The sequence below is a fragment of the Aotus nancymaae genome, unplaced genomic scaffold (genome assembly GCF_030222135.1).
Source record: "Aotus nancymaae isolate 86718 unplaced genomic scaffold, 86718_ANA_hifiasm-v0.15.2.pri h1tg000006l, whole genome shotgun sequence".
NCBI classification, from domain to species: domain Eukaryota; kingdom Metazoa; phylum Chordata; class Mammalia; order Primates; family Aotidae; genus Aotus; species Aotus nancymaae.
Window position 1 is genome coordinate 5,001,311 of NW_026988417.1, and position 17,556 is coordinate 5,018,866.

The 17,556-nt window shown below is 56.5% G+C and overlaps 1 protein-coding gene across 9 annotated transcripts in view; it reads left to right on the top strand.

Annotated features, from left to right (window-relative positions):
* ABLIM2 (actin binding LIM protein family member 2) overlaps positions 1-17,556 on the top strand; it is a 144,371-nt gene that overhangs the window by 66,316 nt on the left and 60,499 nt on the right. For 5 of the 9 annotated variants that reach the window (XM_064365530.1, XM_064365515.1, XM_064365522.1 and 2 more), the window contains exons 10-13: positions 7,597-7,743; positions 10,480-10,512; positions 13,375-13,495; positions 15,274-15,372. In XM_064365530.1, the coding sequence (XP_064221600.1) occupies positions 7,597-7,743; positions 10,480-10,512; positions 13,375-13,495; positions 15,274-15,372 (400 nt within the window). The remainder of the gene's footprint in view (positions 1-7,596; positions 7,744-10,479; positions 10,513-13,374; positions 13,496-15,273; positions 15,373-17,556) is intronic. The other 4 variants (XM_064365527.1, XM_064365538.1, XM_064365536.1 and 1 more) reach the window with 2 other exon arrangements.

Consider the following 17,556-nt stretch of genomic DNA (forward strand, 5'->3'; position numbering starts at 1 on the left):
GCATATCAACACGCACACGCTCCCAATGAGTCCCCAGAAGAAGCCAGTTAAGGGTGATGTAAATTATGTGATTCCATCTTCGTCAGAGAGAGAGAGTGTGCGTGCATGTCACGTGTATGTGTGTGTCTGTGTCTGCATGTGTGTGTGTCTGCGCCTCGCACACTTGTACGAGCACATACAAATATAAAATGATTGGAAACATTTTAACAAGTTGTTACCAGAAATCTCCTCTGGGTGATGGGATTCAAGATGGGAGATGAATGTTACTGTTATTTGCTGACATTGCTTGTGTAAATAGTAGAATTCCTTATCTAGGAGAGGCCCCCAGGCGCCAGGTGAGGGGTGACTTATGCAGTGGTGGGGGCTGCCCAGGACCGCCGTGTAGGTGCCCCTGCACCAGAACCCAGCACTGGAACAGCTGGTGACCTGGGACAAGCCCCTTCTCCCCTCCCTGTCCCCACCAGGCCAGGACCTGGGTTCCCTCGCCTCAGCGGGGTCTGGGTCAGCTCTCTGCTGCATTCTTTTCTGGCCTCATCTCTCGTAGGGGTTGGACACAGGGTCCTTCCTGACCTTAACCTTGACTGAGTCCTCGGTTACCATGACGCACGGTTGGCCTGGAGGGTGAGTGGCACTGTGGCCCTCGGGACGTGCACTCCGAAGCTTAGGCAGGTGCACAAAGGCACCAGGTTGGCTTCATGCCCTGGGTGAGGTGCCACCTGCCTGGAGCCTCCAGGAGGGCCTCGGTGAGCTGTGGAGACCCCCGGGCACCTTTGGTCCAAGGCTCACTGAGGCATTGCCTGGGCTGTGAGCACAGCGCCTGCCCAGAAGAAGGATGTGAGAGGCGCTCGCTGCCATTACAGTGTCCGTCATCTGCATCAGCCTCCTGGGGGCTTCACCAACAGAAATAAATTGTCTCAAAATTCCAGAGCCTGGAAACCCAGGATCAAGGAGTCGGCAGGGTTGGTCTCCCCATGCCTGGCCTGCAGGCGGCCATCCTCTCCCTGTGTGTGTCCGGGTCCTGATTTCTTCCTGTAAGGACACCAGGCAGATTGGATGGGACCCACCCTAACGGCCTCATCCTAAGCTCATTACCTCTCCAAGGCCCTGTCTCCACATACAGTCCCATTCTGAGGTCCTGGGAGGTAGACTTTACCAACATAGGCATTTGGGGAGACACAGTTCAGCCCGTAATACTCTCACCATCTTCATGAATAATGACGATGACAGTTACCATGTGAATGAGATACGGTTTGCATAGGGACACAGGTATGATCCGTTTCCTCACCCACTGAAAGGGTCACAGCCAGCGCTCCCACAGCAAGAGACAAGCTAACAAGAGAAAAGCATGACAGATTTATTTCATCAAAGTTTTAGTTGACACAGGAGCCTTCAGAAACGAAGGCCCAAAGACCCAGGCAGGACTGTCCTTTTTAATTTTATTTTTGAGACAAGCTCTCGGTTTGTTGCCCAGGCCGGAGTGCAGTGGTGAGATCATGGCTCACTGCAGCCTCAACCTCCCTGGGCTCAGGCGATCCTCCCACCTCAGCCTCCTGAGTAGCTGGGACTACAGGCACGTGCCATCACACCTGGCTCATTTTTGTATTTTTTTGTTGAGATGAGGTCTTTTTATGTTGCCCGGGCTGGTCTTGAACTCCTGGCCTCAAGCAATCTGGCTGCCTTGGCCTCCCAAAGTGCTGGGATTACAGGTGTGAGTCACCGTGCCTGGCTAGCACTGCTCATTTTTATGCTTAGACTGGATGAAGACTGGACCACCACGTAGAAAAGTGATTGGACAGAAAATGTGTGATCGGTTGGGAATAGAGTTGGGGTGGAGGAGGGGAAGAGCAGGGCGGTCCGCTCAGATGCTTCTTGGCCTCGATAGGCAGCCCTCCCTCCTCCAGGTATAGGGCAGGGGGTCTTAGGACGCATTTCCAGCCAAGCTAGGTCAGAGAATGTCTTCACGGCCAGGTCGTGCACAGAGTGAGGGAAGGTTAGACTGATGTTTCTAGGCTTCATGGCTGGCTTTGGGGAGGAGGTTCTAGTTTCTATGACCCGCCTTGGGGAAGAGGAACTCTGGTTTCTATGGCTCACTTCAGAGGCACGGGGAGGAAGAGGGTGAGAGACAGGAGGTCAGGAGGTGGTCACAGAGGCCCTGCTTCCGAGCCTTCCACCCTCCGTTAGGTCAAAGTCCTCAGCACGCCGTGACTCCATACTTTGCGGTGTTACTTCCTGAGCCCCAACACTGGCAAAGCACTCGGCATCCGGCCTGGCATCTGCAAGCGATCTTCATGGTAGCTGTTGCTGTTGTTACTGGAACCTGCATGGCACAGTGTAAATGACCATTAAATATGAGCTCATTCTTTTTTAAACAAACTGGCATCTGCCAGGACCTCAGGGGTGGTAGTGACTGTGTACGCATGCAGCAAGCGGTGACAGCGGCATCTGTTGGCATGGTCTCACTTTCAAGGCCATGCACAGTCAGCGGCAGAGCTGGGCTTTCAGCCCGGGTCTCCATGACCCCAAGGCTTGAGTTTTTTCCAGGAGACTCACTGCTCAGTGCTGTCAACAGCCGTGGTGGGTCCTTTCTTCTCGCATCAGGCAATTACATGCATAGGAGAGCACGAGCTCCCTGTGGAGCCCTGGGGACCCAGCTGTGATCAGGCCAGGCGGCATCCCTGTTCTGGTGGGGGAAGGGGTTCCCTTCCACAGGAGAGATCAGGACAGACCCAAGTGCACGTTTCAGGGGATGCCTGCCGAGGGAGGGGGCAGGATGTTGGTGGGTGAAGAATTTCTGCACCAGCGGGGTGTGCACTTGACCCAGGTCGAATGCAGCCTGATGCACTGTGTCTCAGCTTTGATGGACTTCCTGCTTGGCCAAGTAGGCGTGCACACAACTCCGGTTTTAAACAGGCCTCTAACAAACTAATCCAATGTCCCGGCTCTTAGTTTGACACGAGAGAATCTGTGGAGTGCCACACTGCCTCCTCCTGGCCTTGGAGCTGTCCAGGACCTGCCATCACCATGCTCATGCTGCTGATGCCACTCTGAGAGATGCGCTGACATGCTTGTGTGACGCAGCCTCTAAGTGGTGGAGCCACCGTCTGAGGACACATGCTCCCAACTCTGACACGTGCTCCTAGCACCATGGTCAGCACCCAGCCTTGCTGCATCCCGGCCCTCCCAGGGGCAGACAGGCCAGAAGCCAGAGCAGCTCTGCTCTCCCTGCCACCTCAAGGTTGGTGTCACACGCAGTGGGCATGTCCAAGAAGATGTGATCTGGTGGCAAGACCTCCGATCTCAGGGTTCTGCCCTGCTTTTCTTTCTTTTCTTTTCTTTTCTTTTTTCTTTCTTTCTTTTTTTTTTTTTTTTGAGACCCAGTCTCGCTCTGTCGCCCAGGCTGGAGTGCAGTGGCACAATCTCAACTCACTGCAACCTCTGCCTCCCAGGTTGAAGCGATTCTCCTGCCTCAGCCTCCCAAGTTGCTGGGATTACAGGTACACGCCACTGTGCCCAGCTAACTTTTGGTAGAGACAGGGTCTCACCATGTTGGCCAGGCTGGTCTCCCAACTCCTGGCCTCAGGTGATCCACCTGCCTCGGCCTCCCAAAGTGCTGGGATTACAGGCGTGAGCCGCCATGCCCGGCCTGCCCTGCTTTCCATCTCACCTCTGCTGGTGTCTGTTGTCAGCCTCCTGTGTGCCTAGACCCTTGCTCTGTGCTGGGCACCTCCGTGGCTTCAGGAAGGGGCCATTCCACACCCCATCGGGGTGTATGCAGGTTGCAGCCACCTAGCCCCACCTGCTGTGGGTGGTTGTCAAATGCAGCATCCCCTTCCTTCACTGTCAGGAAGAGACCGGCTCTCCCTGCCATTCACGTGCACAGGAATGGACCGGAATCCACCGAGGGACTGCATCTCCTCTACAGTCCATGAGGGCTTGGTGGGCAGGGGCTGGACCTCATTCAAATTAGTTTCCAGGAGAAAATGTGCACACAGTAGACGCTCCATAAATCACGGGGCTTTTTGACATTACCTATTTTACTGCTCTTTTCTTTATTACAAAAGCAATCAGGATTTATTTATTTTTTTTAAAAAAAAGTAATCAGCAGAGCAGAGGAAATTGAAGCATTTGAGTCGTGCCAGCCACCGTGGCCTGCTGATGCCGTGGCACCCTTCAGGTCTCCCCTCTGTGTATGGGTCATTTTTGTAACGTGGGGTCACACTGGGCGTAATGTTTTGTAGCCTTTATTTCAACATGGCAATAGTGCATATTATGAAAGCAGCATTCTTCCATTCTGTGTTATTGACTGGATAATGTGGTAATGATAACGTCATATGTGGCCATATTATTGTGTATCATGCTGGATGGAGTGTGGGAAGGAAGAAAGCAAAGAGGAGAAACCCTTTACACACACACTCCAGGAGCCTTCCGCCAATTAGAGAGGGCAGCCCATTGTCACGGCAACCACCCAAGGACTTGGCATGGGAGGACCTGGATCTGCAAGGCCACTTATCGGCCTGTCTGGGGGGTCAGGCAGAGGCTGTTGGCCTCCTGCAGGCTGCCCTCTCTGACCCCTACTGTGAGGGCCGGGGGTGGGGGGTTCAGGGAAGCCTGAGGAAGTCAGGGAACTAACCCAGGGCAAGGCGGCCTCTCTGCCCTTCTGACCCCTATACTGTGGGGCTGGACAGCTGAATGCTGCCATCATCACTGCTGGGAGGGGACGGAGGTGGGAAAAGGAGGGTGCAAAACGCACCTCTCCAGGCATCTGGCTGAGAATTCACCTGACTTTTGCAAATGCTCGATTGGCTTTCATTCAATTCACAACCCTGCTGTCAAGCTGAGAGCCGGGCAAGGGACGCAGTTATGAATCCTGGGCCTCCAGGAGCTACAGTCTTGGGGGATGAGGGACGAGTCAACAGAAGAGGACCAACACTAACCCAGAGTGGGCGGGGCTGGGGAAGGAAGCCTGGGGGAGGTGCCTCCACTGGGTCTGGAAGGACCAGAGGAGGAACCTGGGGAAGAGGCGTGGGAAGGGCATGCCCCAGAGAGGGAACAGCAGGTACCAAGCCCCCAGGCTGTGGGTGACTGGGAGCTGTACGGCCATGAGTGCCAAGTGGCATGGATAAGCGGGGAAGCCAGCGGCAGATCCTGCAGGCAGAGGGGAGCTGCCGAAACCTTGCAGGGTCAGATCTCCTCATTACAAATGGCCGGCTGGGGATCGGATCTCAGGTCTTCTGAACGCTGCCCCAGGCTCCAAAGGGCAGCCAGAGGCCTCAGATGGCAGAACTTCATTCTCTTCGTGCACATCACAAATGGCAGGGTTCACCCCGAGACCCTATGTCTCAGGAGAGCCCTCAAGCCTGGTGATCAGGGAATACTTCGTGGAGGAGGTGAGCTGGGGGCTGGTAGACCCTGAAGAATACAGGAAAAGCTGGAGCGGGGGCTGAACCTAGCACATGTGGGGACGTGGGGAGGATCGCCTTAGGTAAAGCTGCCAGGAACAGGAAGGCCAAGTTTGAGGGTCATAACAGAGGCTTACGTTCTTCAGCCCAGGAGGGGGCTCCCAGGGGGTGTGAGCTGAGAACACTGGGGTGCATCTGGGCCTGAGAGGTGGTCCCCTGACAGTGAGGCCTGGAAAGGGGAGGGCCCTGGTGGGGAGCGTGGGCTCCGGGGAGGGCCGCGGTGGGGAGCGTGGGCTCTGGAGTCAGACAGCCAGGTTCATGTCCTGTCCTACTCCCTTCTGGCTGTGTGACTCTGGCCAAGTTACCCAGCCTCCCTGGGCTCTGGCTTCTGAATTGTGAAAAGGAGCTGCTATGAGTGTCCCTCCATGGCATCATTGTGTTTTGTGAGTGGATGATAGAGGACTCAGCTCAGTGCATGTCTCAGTGTAGACAGCGCATCGTGTCCGTCGCTGCAGAGGGTGCCATGGGAGGAAGCCTGGCAGGAGGCCTGGAGGAGACAGAGGCAGAATCAAGATGCAGCACAGGGATCTCTACCAGAGTCACCTGCGGCTGGAAAATGCCCCAGGCAGCTCTGGGGAAGCCCAGAGCCAGGGAGAAGGGGACAGGCACGGTGCACAGGGGCACCGCGGGGAAGCCTGGGCAGAGTCAGAGCAGTGAGCGGCACGCGCAGCTGGATCTCCCCTGAGCAGACACAGGGGCTCTCAAGCGCAGGAGCACCTCTGAGGGCCAGACAGACGGTCCCCAGCCCGCCGAGGGTGTGTCCCAGCTGGCCTGTCAAATGCCAGGTGCTTTGCTGGCGGAGTGCATGTGAATGGTGTGAGTGTGTGTGGGCATGGGGGGCAGGGAATGTGAACTTGCTTGATGTGGTGGGGTGATTGTGTGCAAGTGCGTGTGGGCAGCTGTGCATGCATGTTGTGGGTGAGTCTGGCTGTGCAGGTGTGTGTGCCGTGTGTGAGGTGTGCTGGAAGCGTGTGAGTGAGCTGTGGGCTGGGGAGCGACTGCATGTGTGAACACATCCGTGTGTGGGTGTGGACACGTGTGTGCTGGTATGTGGGAGTGGGCTGGATGTGAGGGGGTGTCTGTTCCTTCACAGTCTCAGGCACGTTCTCTGTGTGGGGGAGTACTTGTACCTGTGTGTAGTGCGTGCATGTGTGTGTCCATGCATGTGTGTAGTGTGTGTGTCCATGCATGTGTGTGTCCGTGCATGTGTGTGTCCATGCATGTGTGTGTCCGTGCATACACAGGTATGTGTAGGTATCTATCATCACCCTTTGTATCCATGGGTTCCACATCTGCAGATTCAGCCAACCTCAGATTGAAAATATTCTTAGAAAACAATAAAAATGGCAAAACAACAATTAAAAATAGCACAAGTGAAATAACACAGGGTAGCATCCATCTACCCAGCACTCGCACTGTGTTAGGTGTTACAAACGGCCCAGATGATTCTCAGCAAATGGGAGGATGTGCACAGGTCACAGGCAAATACCACATAATTTTACGTAACAACCTGAGCATTTGAGGATCTGGGGCTTTGAGGAGGATCCGGAAACCAATCCCATGTGAATAGTAAGGGATGCTTGTGTTTGCCTGTGTGTGTATGTGCATGCAGTGTGCGTGTTTGCATGTATGCGTGTCTCTGTGTGTGTGTATGTGTGTATGCATGTGCTCCTGTTTAGGCCATGGACTGAGTCTGACTGTCAGCCAGTCCCCATGCCAGGCACATCACAGGCTTGGCCTCCTTGACCCCAGAGCCTTCCTGTGTGATCATTTCCCTCACTTTGTACAGAAGGAAACTGAAGCTCAGAGAAGACACTGCAGGGCCTCGTGGCCCTTTTGTGGCTGGGCCTCAGGACCCAAGCCCGCCTGCTCTGGAGTCCCCTGTGCTTTTGACCCCGTCCCCATTTCATCTATACAGGAGCTGGGGGTGAGCTCAGATTCTGCCGGCAGCACTGTCACTTCAGCACCCTCCTCATGGCTGCTGGTGCAGCCACTGCCCCCTGGCTTTGGGGTCACTGTCCGGTGGGATGCGTCTGGCTTTGAGGGTGCTGTCCTCTGGGGTGTATCTGCCTTTGGGTGCACTGCCCTCTGGGATGCGGGTCTGACTGTCCCTCCCCACTTCTCTTTCCCCGCTCAGGCCAAGCTTGGTGGTGAGATCCTGGACTACAGGGACTTGGCAGCCCTTCCTAAAAGCAAGGCCATCTATGACATCGACCGTCCGGACATGATCTCCTACTCACCCTACATCAGCCACTCTGCAGGGGACAGGCGGAGCTATGGCGAGGTATGGACCCTGCCTGCATAGCGGGGCATCCTCCCTCCACGTGTCCCGTGGGGCCAGAGCCCACTTCATCTTCCCCACGCACCCGCACGTTCGGCCTCTTCACACCCATCAGAGAGCCACACGCATGTCCGATTTAGGTACTACCCGAGTCCTGTGGCCCAAAGCTGCCGTCGCTGAAGAGTGAGCCTGGAATCCTCCTTAAATGGAGCAGAAAGTAGGAAGCATGCTGGTTTGTACGAAAGATGATAGCAACTTAGTGAAAATCTCCTAATTTTCTTAAGCATTAGATTATTTTCCTAAAGCATGAGATGCGTTTCCTCAGTAGGACACTCTGGACCACACGCCACCTTCCCTGCTACGGCTCTGCCCCCTGAACTCGTGAGCCAGTATGACTCACCTGCTTGAAACACAGATTATTTATTTCCTGGCACGCCTGCGGACAGCGTTCCTTACTCCTCGGAGGTGTCTTACTCTCTCTTTTTAAAAAAAAATTATTTATTTATTTATTTAGAGATGGGGTTTCACCATGTTGGTCAGGCTAGTCTTGAACTCCTGACCTCATGATCTGCCCTCCTTGGCCTCCCAACGTTCTGGGATTACAGGCGTGAGCCCCCGCGGCTGGCCTGGAGGCTTCTTATTCAGAGCCGCACTGTCCATTTCCTGTGGAATGTATTACTGGTTTTTGCTTTTCCTCTTGCGGTTCTGAGGTTTCGACAGGACCATGGCTGCCTGGGGGAGGAGGAGGTGTTGCCAGGCTATTGGCCCGAGCGTGTGTGCTCTTGGCATGTGTGCCGCCAGGAATGGGGTGCTCCCCGGGGTGGGGAAGCCCCGTGCTTTCAAACACATTTCCCTTGGGCCTTCTCATTTAGAGACTTCAACAAGGGCCTCTTGGGAAGCGAGAGCGGAGTCTCCAGGGCATCATGTTTAGTGTGGATGATGTAGGGTGAGGAAGCCATGGCCGCTGGGTGCACCTGCCGAGCTCAAGGGCTGTGCAGGGAGGTGAGACGAGCGCAGGGCTGGCAGGTGCCCTCCTGACTTGCTTCTGCCCCTGTGCATCACAGGAATTTGAGGATGTGGGTGACAAGCCCTACTGACACTGAGAGGAACCAGCGGGGAGAGCTGAGGGAGGCCATCCTGACCTGCACCCACCTACACCCACCCACCTGCACCCACCTACCTGTACCCACTTGTACCCACCTACCACACGCCCAGGCTGGGTGTGGACTTTATTGTCCAACATCTGGTCTGCACCTGGACCAGACACTGGAAGAGAGTCTGTGAGGACTCACGACTTGGCCATAGGGCTGAGACCCAAATCCAGTCCCTCCTTCCCCCAAAGACCACAGGACATGCTGGCTGTTTTCCTAGCGCATCCTGGCGCTCTCTCTGGGACATGCAATTCAAGCCTAGAGGTCTGGCCTCGCAATCCTGCTCCACCTCCTGGCAGCCTTGCAGCCTCGGGCACGCTCCTTCCTGGTTTGGGTGTGTGTGTCCCTGCGGAAGGGCTCTGTGGCCGTGAAGGGCCACATGCAGAGGTGATGTGTGGGCGTGAGCTGTCATCACCCTCCACCCCGCTCCCAGGTACCATAGTGTGACCAGGACTCAGCTTCCAGCCGCAAAGTGGATGCCGGCCCTTAACTGTGTCACGGAGGTTTCTTTCAGCCTCTCTAGGGCTGCGCCCCTCAAATGGCAGGACATCTGTGAACCACGGATGATCCCACCCCAGGACCTGTCCCCAGAGGGCAGAGGAGTGTCTGGAAGGGAGGGGCTGTGATTCCGGAGTCACCCTCTCCCTCTGGGGACACCTGGGTTGGCCTCCCTGCTCTGCTAAACACTGGCACCTGTGTGTGAGCTTCTCTGAGCTGTAACGTGCAACCCCGTGGGGCCTGCCTCGGCAGGTGGACGGGGCGGGCACCTGGGTCAGGTGCGTCCACACCGAGCTTCCTCTGTGCCCATGGCCAGGAGCAGCCTGAGGGTTCCTCCCTCAATTCCATTGTTTCACCCACAGCCTTTGGCTTCCCACCTCCTGTGGCAGCCTCCCAGAGGCCGTCGAGTTATTTCACTATAATAACCATGGTTTCTGTGAACGCAGCGCCTCCCTGCTCTGCGTGGGAACGGCATTCTCTGTCCCAGTGCTTGCCACCTCATGAGGGCCGTGCATTTTCTGGATACACTCGTGAGGTGGGCCTCCCTCCCACCTCCCACCTCCCTGCCCCTCACTAATCATCAGTGCGGGTGGTAGTGGATGGGGTGCTGGCCTGGGAGGACAGGTCAGCCTGCTATCCAGGGCCCTGGGGCCCCCACGGCAGAGCCGGCTCCAACCCAAAGGCTCCTGTCGCCCGCCCACTGTCTCTGTTAAGCCCCCTTTCTGTCTTGTCCAGAGGAAACCGAGGTCAAGAGCCCATAGGTTGTTGCTGCCATGCCCTGAGCCAGTCTCTTCCTTCTGGGAAAATAGGTCTTTGTGGGAGAACAGTGGGACATGGGGGTGGCCAGCGGGAGACAAGCTCTGGGCTCATGGGCATGAAATCAGTTCCCCGGGGGCCTCTTTCTCTGGGTGGAATTAACCATGTTTCTGCAAAGAGAAGGTTCCAGAGTCCTGGCTGGTGTCTCTCGGGGTAGGGTTCTTTTCCTGTCTGGAGGGTCGGGGCTCTGTGCTGCCTGCTGGTCACGGCGCCACCTTCCGCCCTCTCCGCCTGGCGCCGGCGCTAATGGCCACTTTGTGTGTTGTGTCCACAGTCCCCTCAGTTGCTCTCGCCAACGCCGACCGAGGTAACCACCACCCTCTCACCTGCCCCCGCTTGCCGTGGCGCTGCCGCCTAGGTTATAAACATAACCACCCAGCCGCACCCCTGGGAGGGGCCTGCTCAGTGGCTCTTCACCGTGGGTCCCAGGGCCACGGCCCTCGTGGCGTGGGGAGCCCTCCCGGCTGCTGGTTATCTTTATAACCACGCCAAACCTGCATGCTTCCCCGTGTGTCTGCCATCCCTGAAGACGTGGCCGCCTGGAACGCGGGATCCCCTGAGCAGATCGTGGTCTGGGCCATGGCTTCCTTTAGGGGAAAATTCAGGAGACTGGCTGAGCCTGGGAGCACTTCCTGCCTCCTGCCCCTCCACATGGGATGGATGGGAAGCCTGAGAAACACTGGATGTGTCTCTCTACAAAAGAGCCTTTACTGTTAGCGGTCCAGCTTTTTTTTTTTTACGTTTCTCAAAATTAATCAGTGACATAGAGAGCTGCCCATCAGATTGCAGTCTGCAGGTGGCCACAACAGAAAGGTGCCATGGTAGCCAGGAATAGAGAGCCCTGGCAGCGGCTGCACCCCCAGCTCTTCCCCTGTGCTTGGTGCCATGGCAAGCATTTTATAGGCTGGAAGCAGTGGCTCACACCTGTAATCCCAGCACTTTAGGAGGCCGAGGCCGGCGGATCACTGAGGTCAGGAGTTCGAGACCAGCCCGGCCAATATGCTGAAACCTCATCTCTACTAAAAATAAAAAAATTACCCAGGCGTGGTGGCATGCACCTGTGGTCCCAGCTACTCTGAAGGCTGAGGCAGGGAAATCGCTTGAACCCAGGAGACAGAGGTTGCAGTGAGCTGAGATCATGCCATTGCACTCCAGCCTGGGTGACAGAGTGAGACTCCATCTCAAAAAAAAAAAAGAAAATTTATATTTATTCATCCGGCACTACAACCCCCAGAGGCAAGTTCTGTGATTTTTGCTGCAGAGAAACTGAGGCACAGGGAAGTTATATAACCTTTCCAGGGTCACACACTACGAGGCACAGGAGGATTTCAGTCCAGCTGGTGGCTCGGAGCGTGTGCTCACCCACTGAGCTCTCCAGCCTCCTGCTTCAGACAGCCTGCCCCATGGGAGCTGTGCACAGCCGTGGTTCCCTGGGTACTGAGTCCCTAGAGCACTGATTCTTATGTACCAGTGACTTTTGATGTCCCAGGCCTGGGGCCGGGCCCTTTTTCATTTCCTCACTTACCCGCACAGGGAACTCCTGAGGGAGGGATGTCAGCTCCCCTTCCCGATGAGATGAAGAGTCTGATTGGCACAGAGCACACTCCTGGGAAGAGCCTGGTCTCCCTGCAGAGGCTCCTGTCTCAGGCTGGTGCCCCAGAGTGGAGCACAAAAGTACACACATTTGCTCAGTGGGAGCCATGCACCACCTACAGGCTTCTGGTCCAGAGGTGGTCACTGTGGTCACAGGACCTCGGCCACCCTCATCGGGACTTGCCAGCTTCCTGCCTTCCCTGCCCACAGCCAGGTTTCCCAATCCAGCCCTTAGGAGTGGTCCCAGGAGAACTTACCTCCTGATCACTGAGGCTGAGGCCCTCCCCAGCTCCTGACAGCTCTGGAGAACCAGAACCTTCTGCAGAGCCCCCTTGCCTGGCTTCTCCGCTTGACTCCTTCACCTGCCCCCATAGACACAGCACTGGGGGACGGTAGGGGAATAGGGCAAGTGTAGGCCTCGGTGGTGCTATTCTGCTGGAAGAACACAGCCCGCCTGCAAAGCCAGCAGCAACTGGGCATCAAACCCATGGATCCAGGGATGTGATGGCCAAACACGCAAGGGCCCGCTTGCACGAGCTGCTGAACCCGTGTATAGCTGGCAAGCCAGGGGTCTAGGCTGGACCGGGAGCCAGGACACCTGTAAGGTGGACGTTGGCTGCCGGGCAGTGCAGCGGACGCTCAGGGTAGTGAGGAGATAGCAGGCACTAGCCGGCCTGAGAGAGCGCCCCCTGGCTGAGGTTAGATGGTCACCAGAGGGCGCAGGGAGAAGCCTAGGTAGGAACCTAGCCTGAGCGTATGGGGGTGGCGCGCCAGGCAGGCGTTAGGGACAGCACACCTTGGGGTGGGAGATGCCCTCCCACAGGCCAGGGGAGCCAGCGGCCCAGACCAGGAATTCCTTTGCTCATCAGTGCTGCCCTCGAAGGCAAAACAGCAGCATCCACCTACAGCAGGACACTGGGCTGGGCCATGTAACGACCCAGGCCAGCATGTCAAGCTGTGGTGGGCCAGGCAGCCTGCTCTCCCCCGTACCGCGGTGCCACGCCACCTCACTCCACCCACCTCCCACTCCGCCTGCTGCAAACGACTGCTCCTGCCTGGATGAAGTCTGCCATGTCCATGCTTGTGGGTCTGACTCAGCTGGGTGTCCCAGCCTGGGTGGGGTACCTTTCTACCTCCAAATGAGTGTTGGGGCCATGAGAGCCCCCAGTTTACACGTGACAAGCTCCCTCGGGACTGGAGGAGTCTCCATGGTTCTCACACTGTGTTCTAAGAGCCCTGGGCACTGGCGAGGGTCAGGCAGGAGGAGACCTGGAGGATGCAGCCGGAGTTCCCACCCGCAGGAGAGGAAGGGGGGGGTCCCCACCAGTGGGTCCCTGTGCTATGCCCTGTGGTGGGGATCCACCAGGCACAGGGAGGAGTGCATCTGCACCATGCCAGGCCCCACCTGGCTCTTCAGACCTGCCGGGGCAGGTGCAGGGGATTCCCACATGGGGCCATGTTGAGTCATCCACTCGGGTCAGGATGGCAAATGCCACATGGGAGTGGGGAGGATGGCTGGAGAGGGGTGGGCAGTGCTCCCCCCTTGAATGTTCACGAGCTGTGTCTTCCCTCCCAGGGGGATCAGGATGACCGGTCCTACAAGCAGTGCCGGACCTCCAGCCCAAGCTCCACCGGGTCAGTCAGCCTCGGGCGCTACACCCCGACCTCACGGTCACCGCAGCACTACAGCCGTCCAGGTACTTGGCCCCCCGGTTCCTCTGAGCCCCCAAGGACACTGTCCTTTTCCTTGTTTTTCTTCTGTTATAAGTGGCCTTTTCCTTATGCAACTGGAAACATGATGGAAATGGGTGGGATTGCCAGCAGGCAGGTGGCTGAGAGCCCGTTCATTTAGTGACATAAAGGAAAGGGGCCCCTCGTGTCTTGGGGCGAGGTGAGCTGCAGAGGCTGCCCTGCTGGTTAGTGGAGCCATGTCCTGGGAAGCACACACTGAGCGCTTAGATTCCAGCTAATGATTGGGTGGCAGGAGATGTCAGGAAGCTAGAGCAGCACGCGTTAGCAGACCAGACGCTGGCCAGTGGCAAGCTCACGTGGGTCGGGAAGACGGGCTGGGAAAGCAAAGACAGTGGTGGAAAAGTGAAGCCTGGTAACGTTTCACCTGTGGCTGAGTTGGTCCTCCAGTGACTGCTGTCCTCATGGGAGAAGGGTGAGAGGCCCCTACCAGTCAGGAGAGAGCCCCAAGGCGAGTCCTCTCCATATGCGTCACCTCATCCCCTGCCTGTCGCCCAGCTGTGTATCATTCCCTGTAGCTGTGAAACACCTCGACCCCCCAAGAGTGTGAAAGCCACAGCAGGGGCGCTCCACACAGACACAGCCTTCTGAGGGATTTTTCCAAGCTGCTTCCTTCCCGGCCAGCTGCTGCATGGCTCCATTTCCACATCCATGGACTCTAGCTCTTATTCTTGCAACCTTTGTGGAAAAATCAAAACTCATTCATTTGCAAAGTTATTTCCATTGGCTCCTTGCAATGTGCCTGGTACATTCTGCTCAATAAATGTTGAGAAAGTGGGTAAGGGAATGAGTACATGAATGAGTGAGTGAGTGAGCGACTGAACAAGTGAGGGAGTAAATGAGTGAGTGAATGAATGAGTGAAGAAATGAGTGAGTACTTGAGTGAGTGAATGAATGAGTGAAGAAATGAGTGAGTACTTGAGTGAGTGAATGAATGAGTGAAGAAATGAGTGAGTACTTGAGTGAGTGAACGAATGAGTGAAGAAATGAGTGAGTACATGAGTGAGTGAGTGAACAAGCGACTGAACAAGTAAGGGAGTAAATGAGTGAGTGAATGAATGAGTGAATTAGTGAGTGAATGAATGAGTGAGCAAGTGAATGAATGAATGAATGAGTGAGTGAATTAACAAGTGAGCGAGTGAATGAGTGATTGAATGAGTGAGTGAGCAAGGAGGGGAATGAGTGAGTGCATGAACAAGTGAAGAAATGAGTGAGTGAGTGAGCAGGTGAGCAGGTGAGCCAAGGGCAGCCAACTTTATTGAGCTCCTCCTCCTAAGGACCCTTTGCTGGCTCAACCCCCATAGCACAAGGATGGCCTGGGCTTGTTGACTGCACTTGGCCCAGGCTAACCCCGAGAGCCAAGCTTGCATCTTGCCGGGCGAGGCTGGTGAAGATGTCTGGTGGCAGACCACTCCCTGAGCTGCTCTCCAGCTGAGTCCTTGATCCTCAGGAGACCCCCAGTGCTGAGCCACAGGCCTGGCTGGGGGCCGTCCCTCCCCTGGGAACCCCTCGCCTCCCGCCTGGTACTCCAAGGTCCAGTTTCCTCGCCCCATACCTGGAGGAGAGTGGTCTAAAGCGTGTTTGATGACCCCCTTCAGGTGCAAAAGGGGTGCATTCCTCGAGAGAGGAAGCAACAGTGTTCCTAGCAGAGTGGGGACGAGGAATATGTGTGGCTTTGCGCCAGCGAGCCCAGGTTGACTCTGACTTGCTCTCTGTTACCCCGTAGCTGGTACTGTGAGTGTGGGTGCCAGCAGCTGCCTCTCCCTGTCCCAACACCCAAGCCCTACATCCATGTTCAGACATCATTACATCCCCCACTTCCGAGGTAAGGCGCGCAGTGCTGTGGGCGGTGGGTGCTCGCGGGCGTCCACGCCCGGCGTCTGTGTGCTCGCTGTCCGTGTCGCCGCATGGCTTCACCGGAGCCCCTGTTTCATGCCCTGTCCCCTCGCTGTGTGTGTCTTGTGCGTCTGGCTCCATGTGTCTGTGTGCAAATGTTCCTGGGAGGAAAACGTAGGTACCTTGTTACATAAAGGAGCAGAAGGGAGAGAGGGCTTGGAAAGCTTCAGGAAGGGGGGACCAGGTGTTCCTGCACACCCCCCACAGGCTTTGTCCTCAGAGCCTTTACCCAAGTCACCACCTTTGATTTCGTGCGTCAGCCGGGGGGCACAGATGCTCTCGGGGTTAGTGTTCGGGAGCAGAAGCTATGCTGTGCGGAGGCCCTGACTCTTCCAGAGCCCCAGAGCTCCTGGGCCCAGGGCAGGGTTCACACCCCATGTGGCTCCAACTCTCAGCTCTCCCAGGAGTAGATGAGCCATCCACATCCCTGCACGGGCATCCACACGCAGGTCCCACAGGGACACGGCCATGCTCGTGTTTTCCTGTGTGCTGAGGACTGAGAAGTGCATCCCTGCACTCGTAGGTTGGAGTCCTGATCTCTGACATGACTATATCTGTACAGAGGGGCTTTAAGGAGGCGATTCATTAGATGAGGTCCTCAGGGTGGGCCTGAATCCCATAGAACTGACATCTTTATAAGAAGAGGAAGAGATGCCAGCGTTCCCCACTCTCCACACACACTCAGATAAAAGGCCACTGCAGACACAGCGATGTCTGCACGCCAGGAAGGACGGTCTCAGGAGAAGCCACAACCTGCCAGACCTGGCTCAGAGAGGACCAGCCTTCAGCACCGTGAGGGGAAATACGTCTGTCGTTGAAGCCACCCAGGCTGCGGCACTTTGTTACATGGCCCCAGCTGGCTGGTGCACCACGGAAAGACACTCAGAGCATTAAAATAGGCAGCCGTGAATCTTGCCGATTCCCCAGGCGATGCCGTAAGTTCCCCATCCTGTGCAGCTGCTGAGTGGGAATGTCTCCCAGAGAAGCCTCCCGGGCCACAGGGAGCGAGAAGGTGGGGCAGACAGCGGGACTCCCATCATGGGATGGTCATCAGACGGGGCTCATTCGGACCTGCACGCCTCTCTGTGTACCTCATCATCATCGTTTTAGGAGGGCCCCGTGGCCTACTGAGAAGAGAGTTCCTGACCATTGATGGACATGGCCATCCTCATTTTTCTGGGGACCTGTCCCTACAGCTCATGGCCTCTTTGGGATGATTTGACTCCTTCAAGAAGAAGCAAAGCCCTCCGCCAGGTGCAGTGGCTCACACCTGTAACCCACTGCTTTGGGAGGCCAAGGCAGGAGAATCACTTGAGGCCAGGAATTTAAGACCAGCCTGAGAAACCTAGTGAGACCCCTTATCTAAAAAAAAAAAAAAAAAAAAAAACAAATTTAGCTGGGCATGGTGGTGCATGCCTGTAATACCAACTCCTCAGGAGGCTGAGGCGGGAGGATTGCTTCAGCCCAGGAGTCTAAAGCTGCAGTGAGCTATGATTGTGCCACTGCACTCCAGCCTGGACAGCAGAGCAAGACCCCATCTCAGACGACAAGCAAACAAAAGAAGCAAAGGCAGAAAGGGCACCTCCCCAGAGCAGGAGCACAGCCAGCAGGGGCTTTGCTGTGTGTGGTCCATGGCAGTCACGTGGCGGGGGTCACCTGAAACCCAGGGTGAATCCAACCCTTTGGGTGAGTCCCGGCGGGGCACCCAAGGAGATGCCACTTTCCTGTTGCTCCATGCCAAGAAGCCCTGGCACCCAGCTCTCCTCCCACCTTCAGCCCTCCTGCTGTGGCCATCCCAACTGTGGGTCCCTGAGAGGGGCATGGCCAGAGCCTGGGGCAGGCTCACTCCGCGCCCCAGGAAGCCCCTATGAGCAGCCTCTATGGGGCCTGGACCCAGAGCCTGCCCTGATGACCCTCCCCTCCTCTGCCCCGTCCTGAGTATCCACCGCCTGATTCTTACCACTTTTGGATGAGGAAGGCCCAGGGCAGGCCCCCTGGGAGCAGCCCCCTCCTCAGCTCCCAAGACAGCCAAAGAGGGAGACTAAGGACTGGCAGGCCCCTTCCCCCATCCCCTTCCTTCCGCCCCTTGTACCCACCCCGCCACCACAATGTG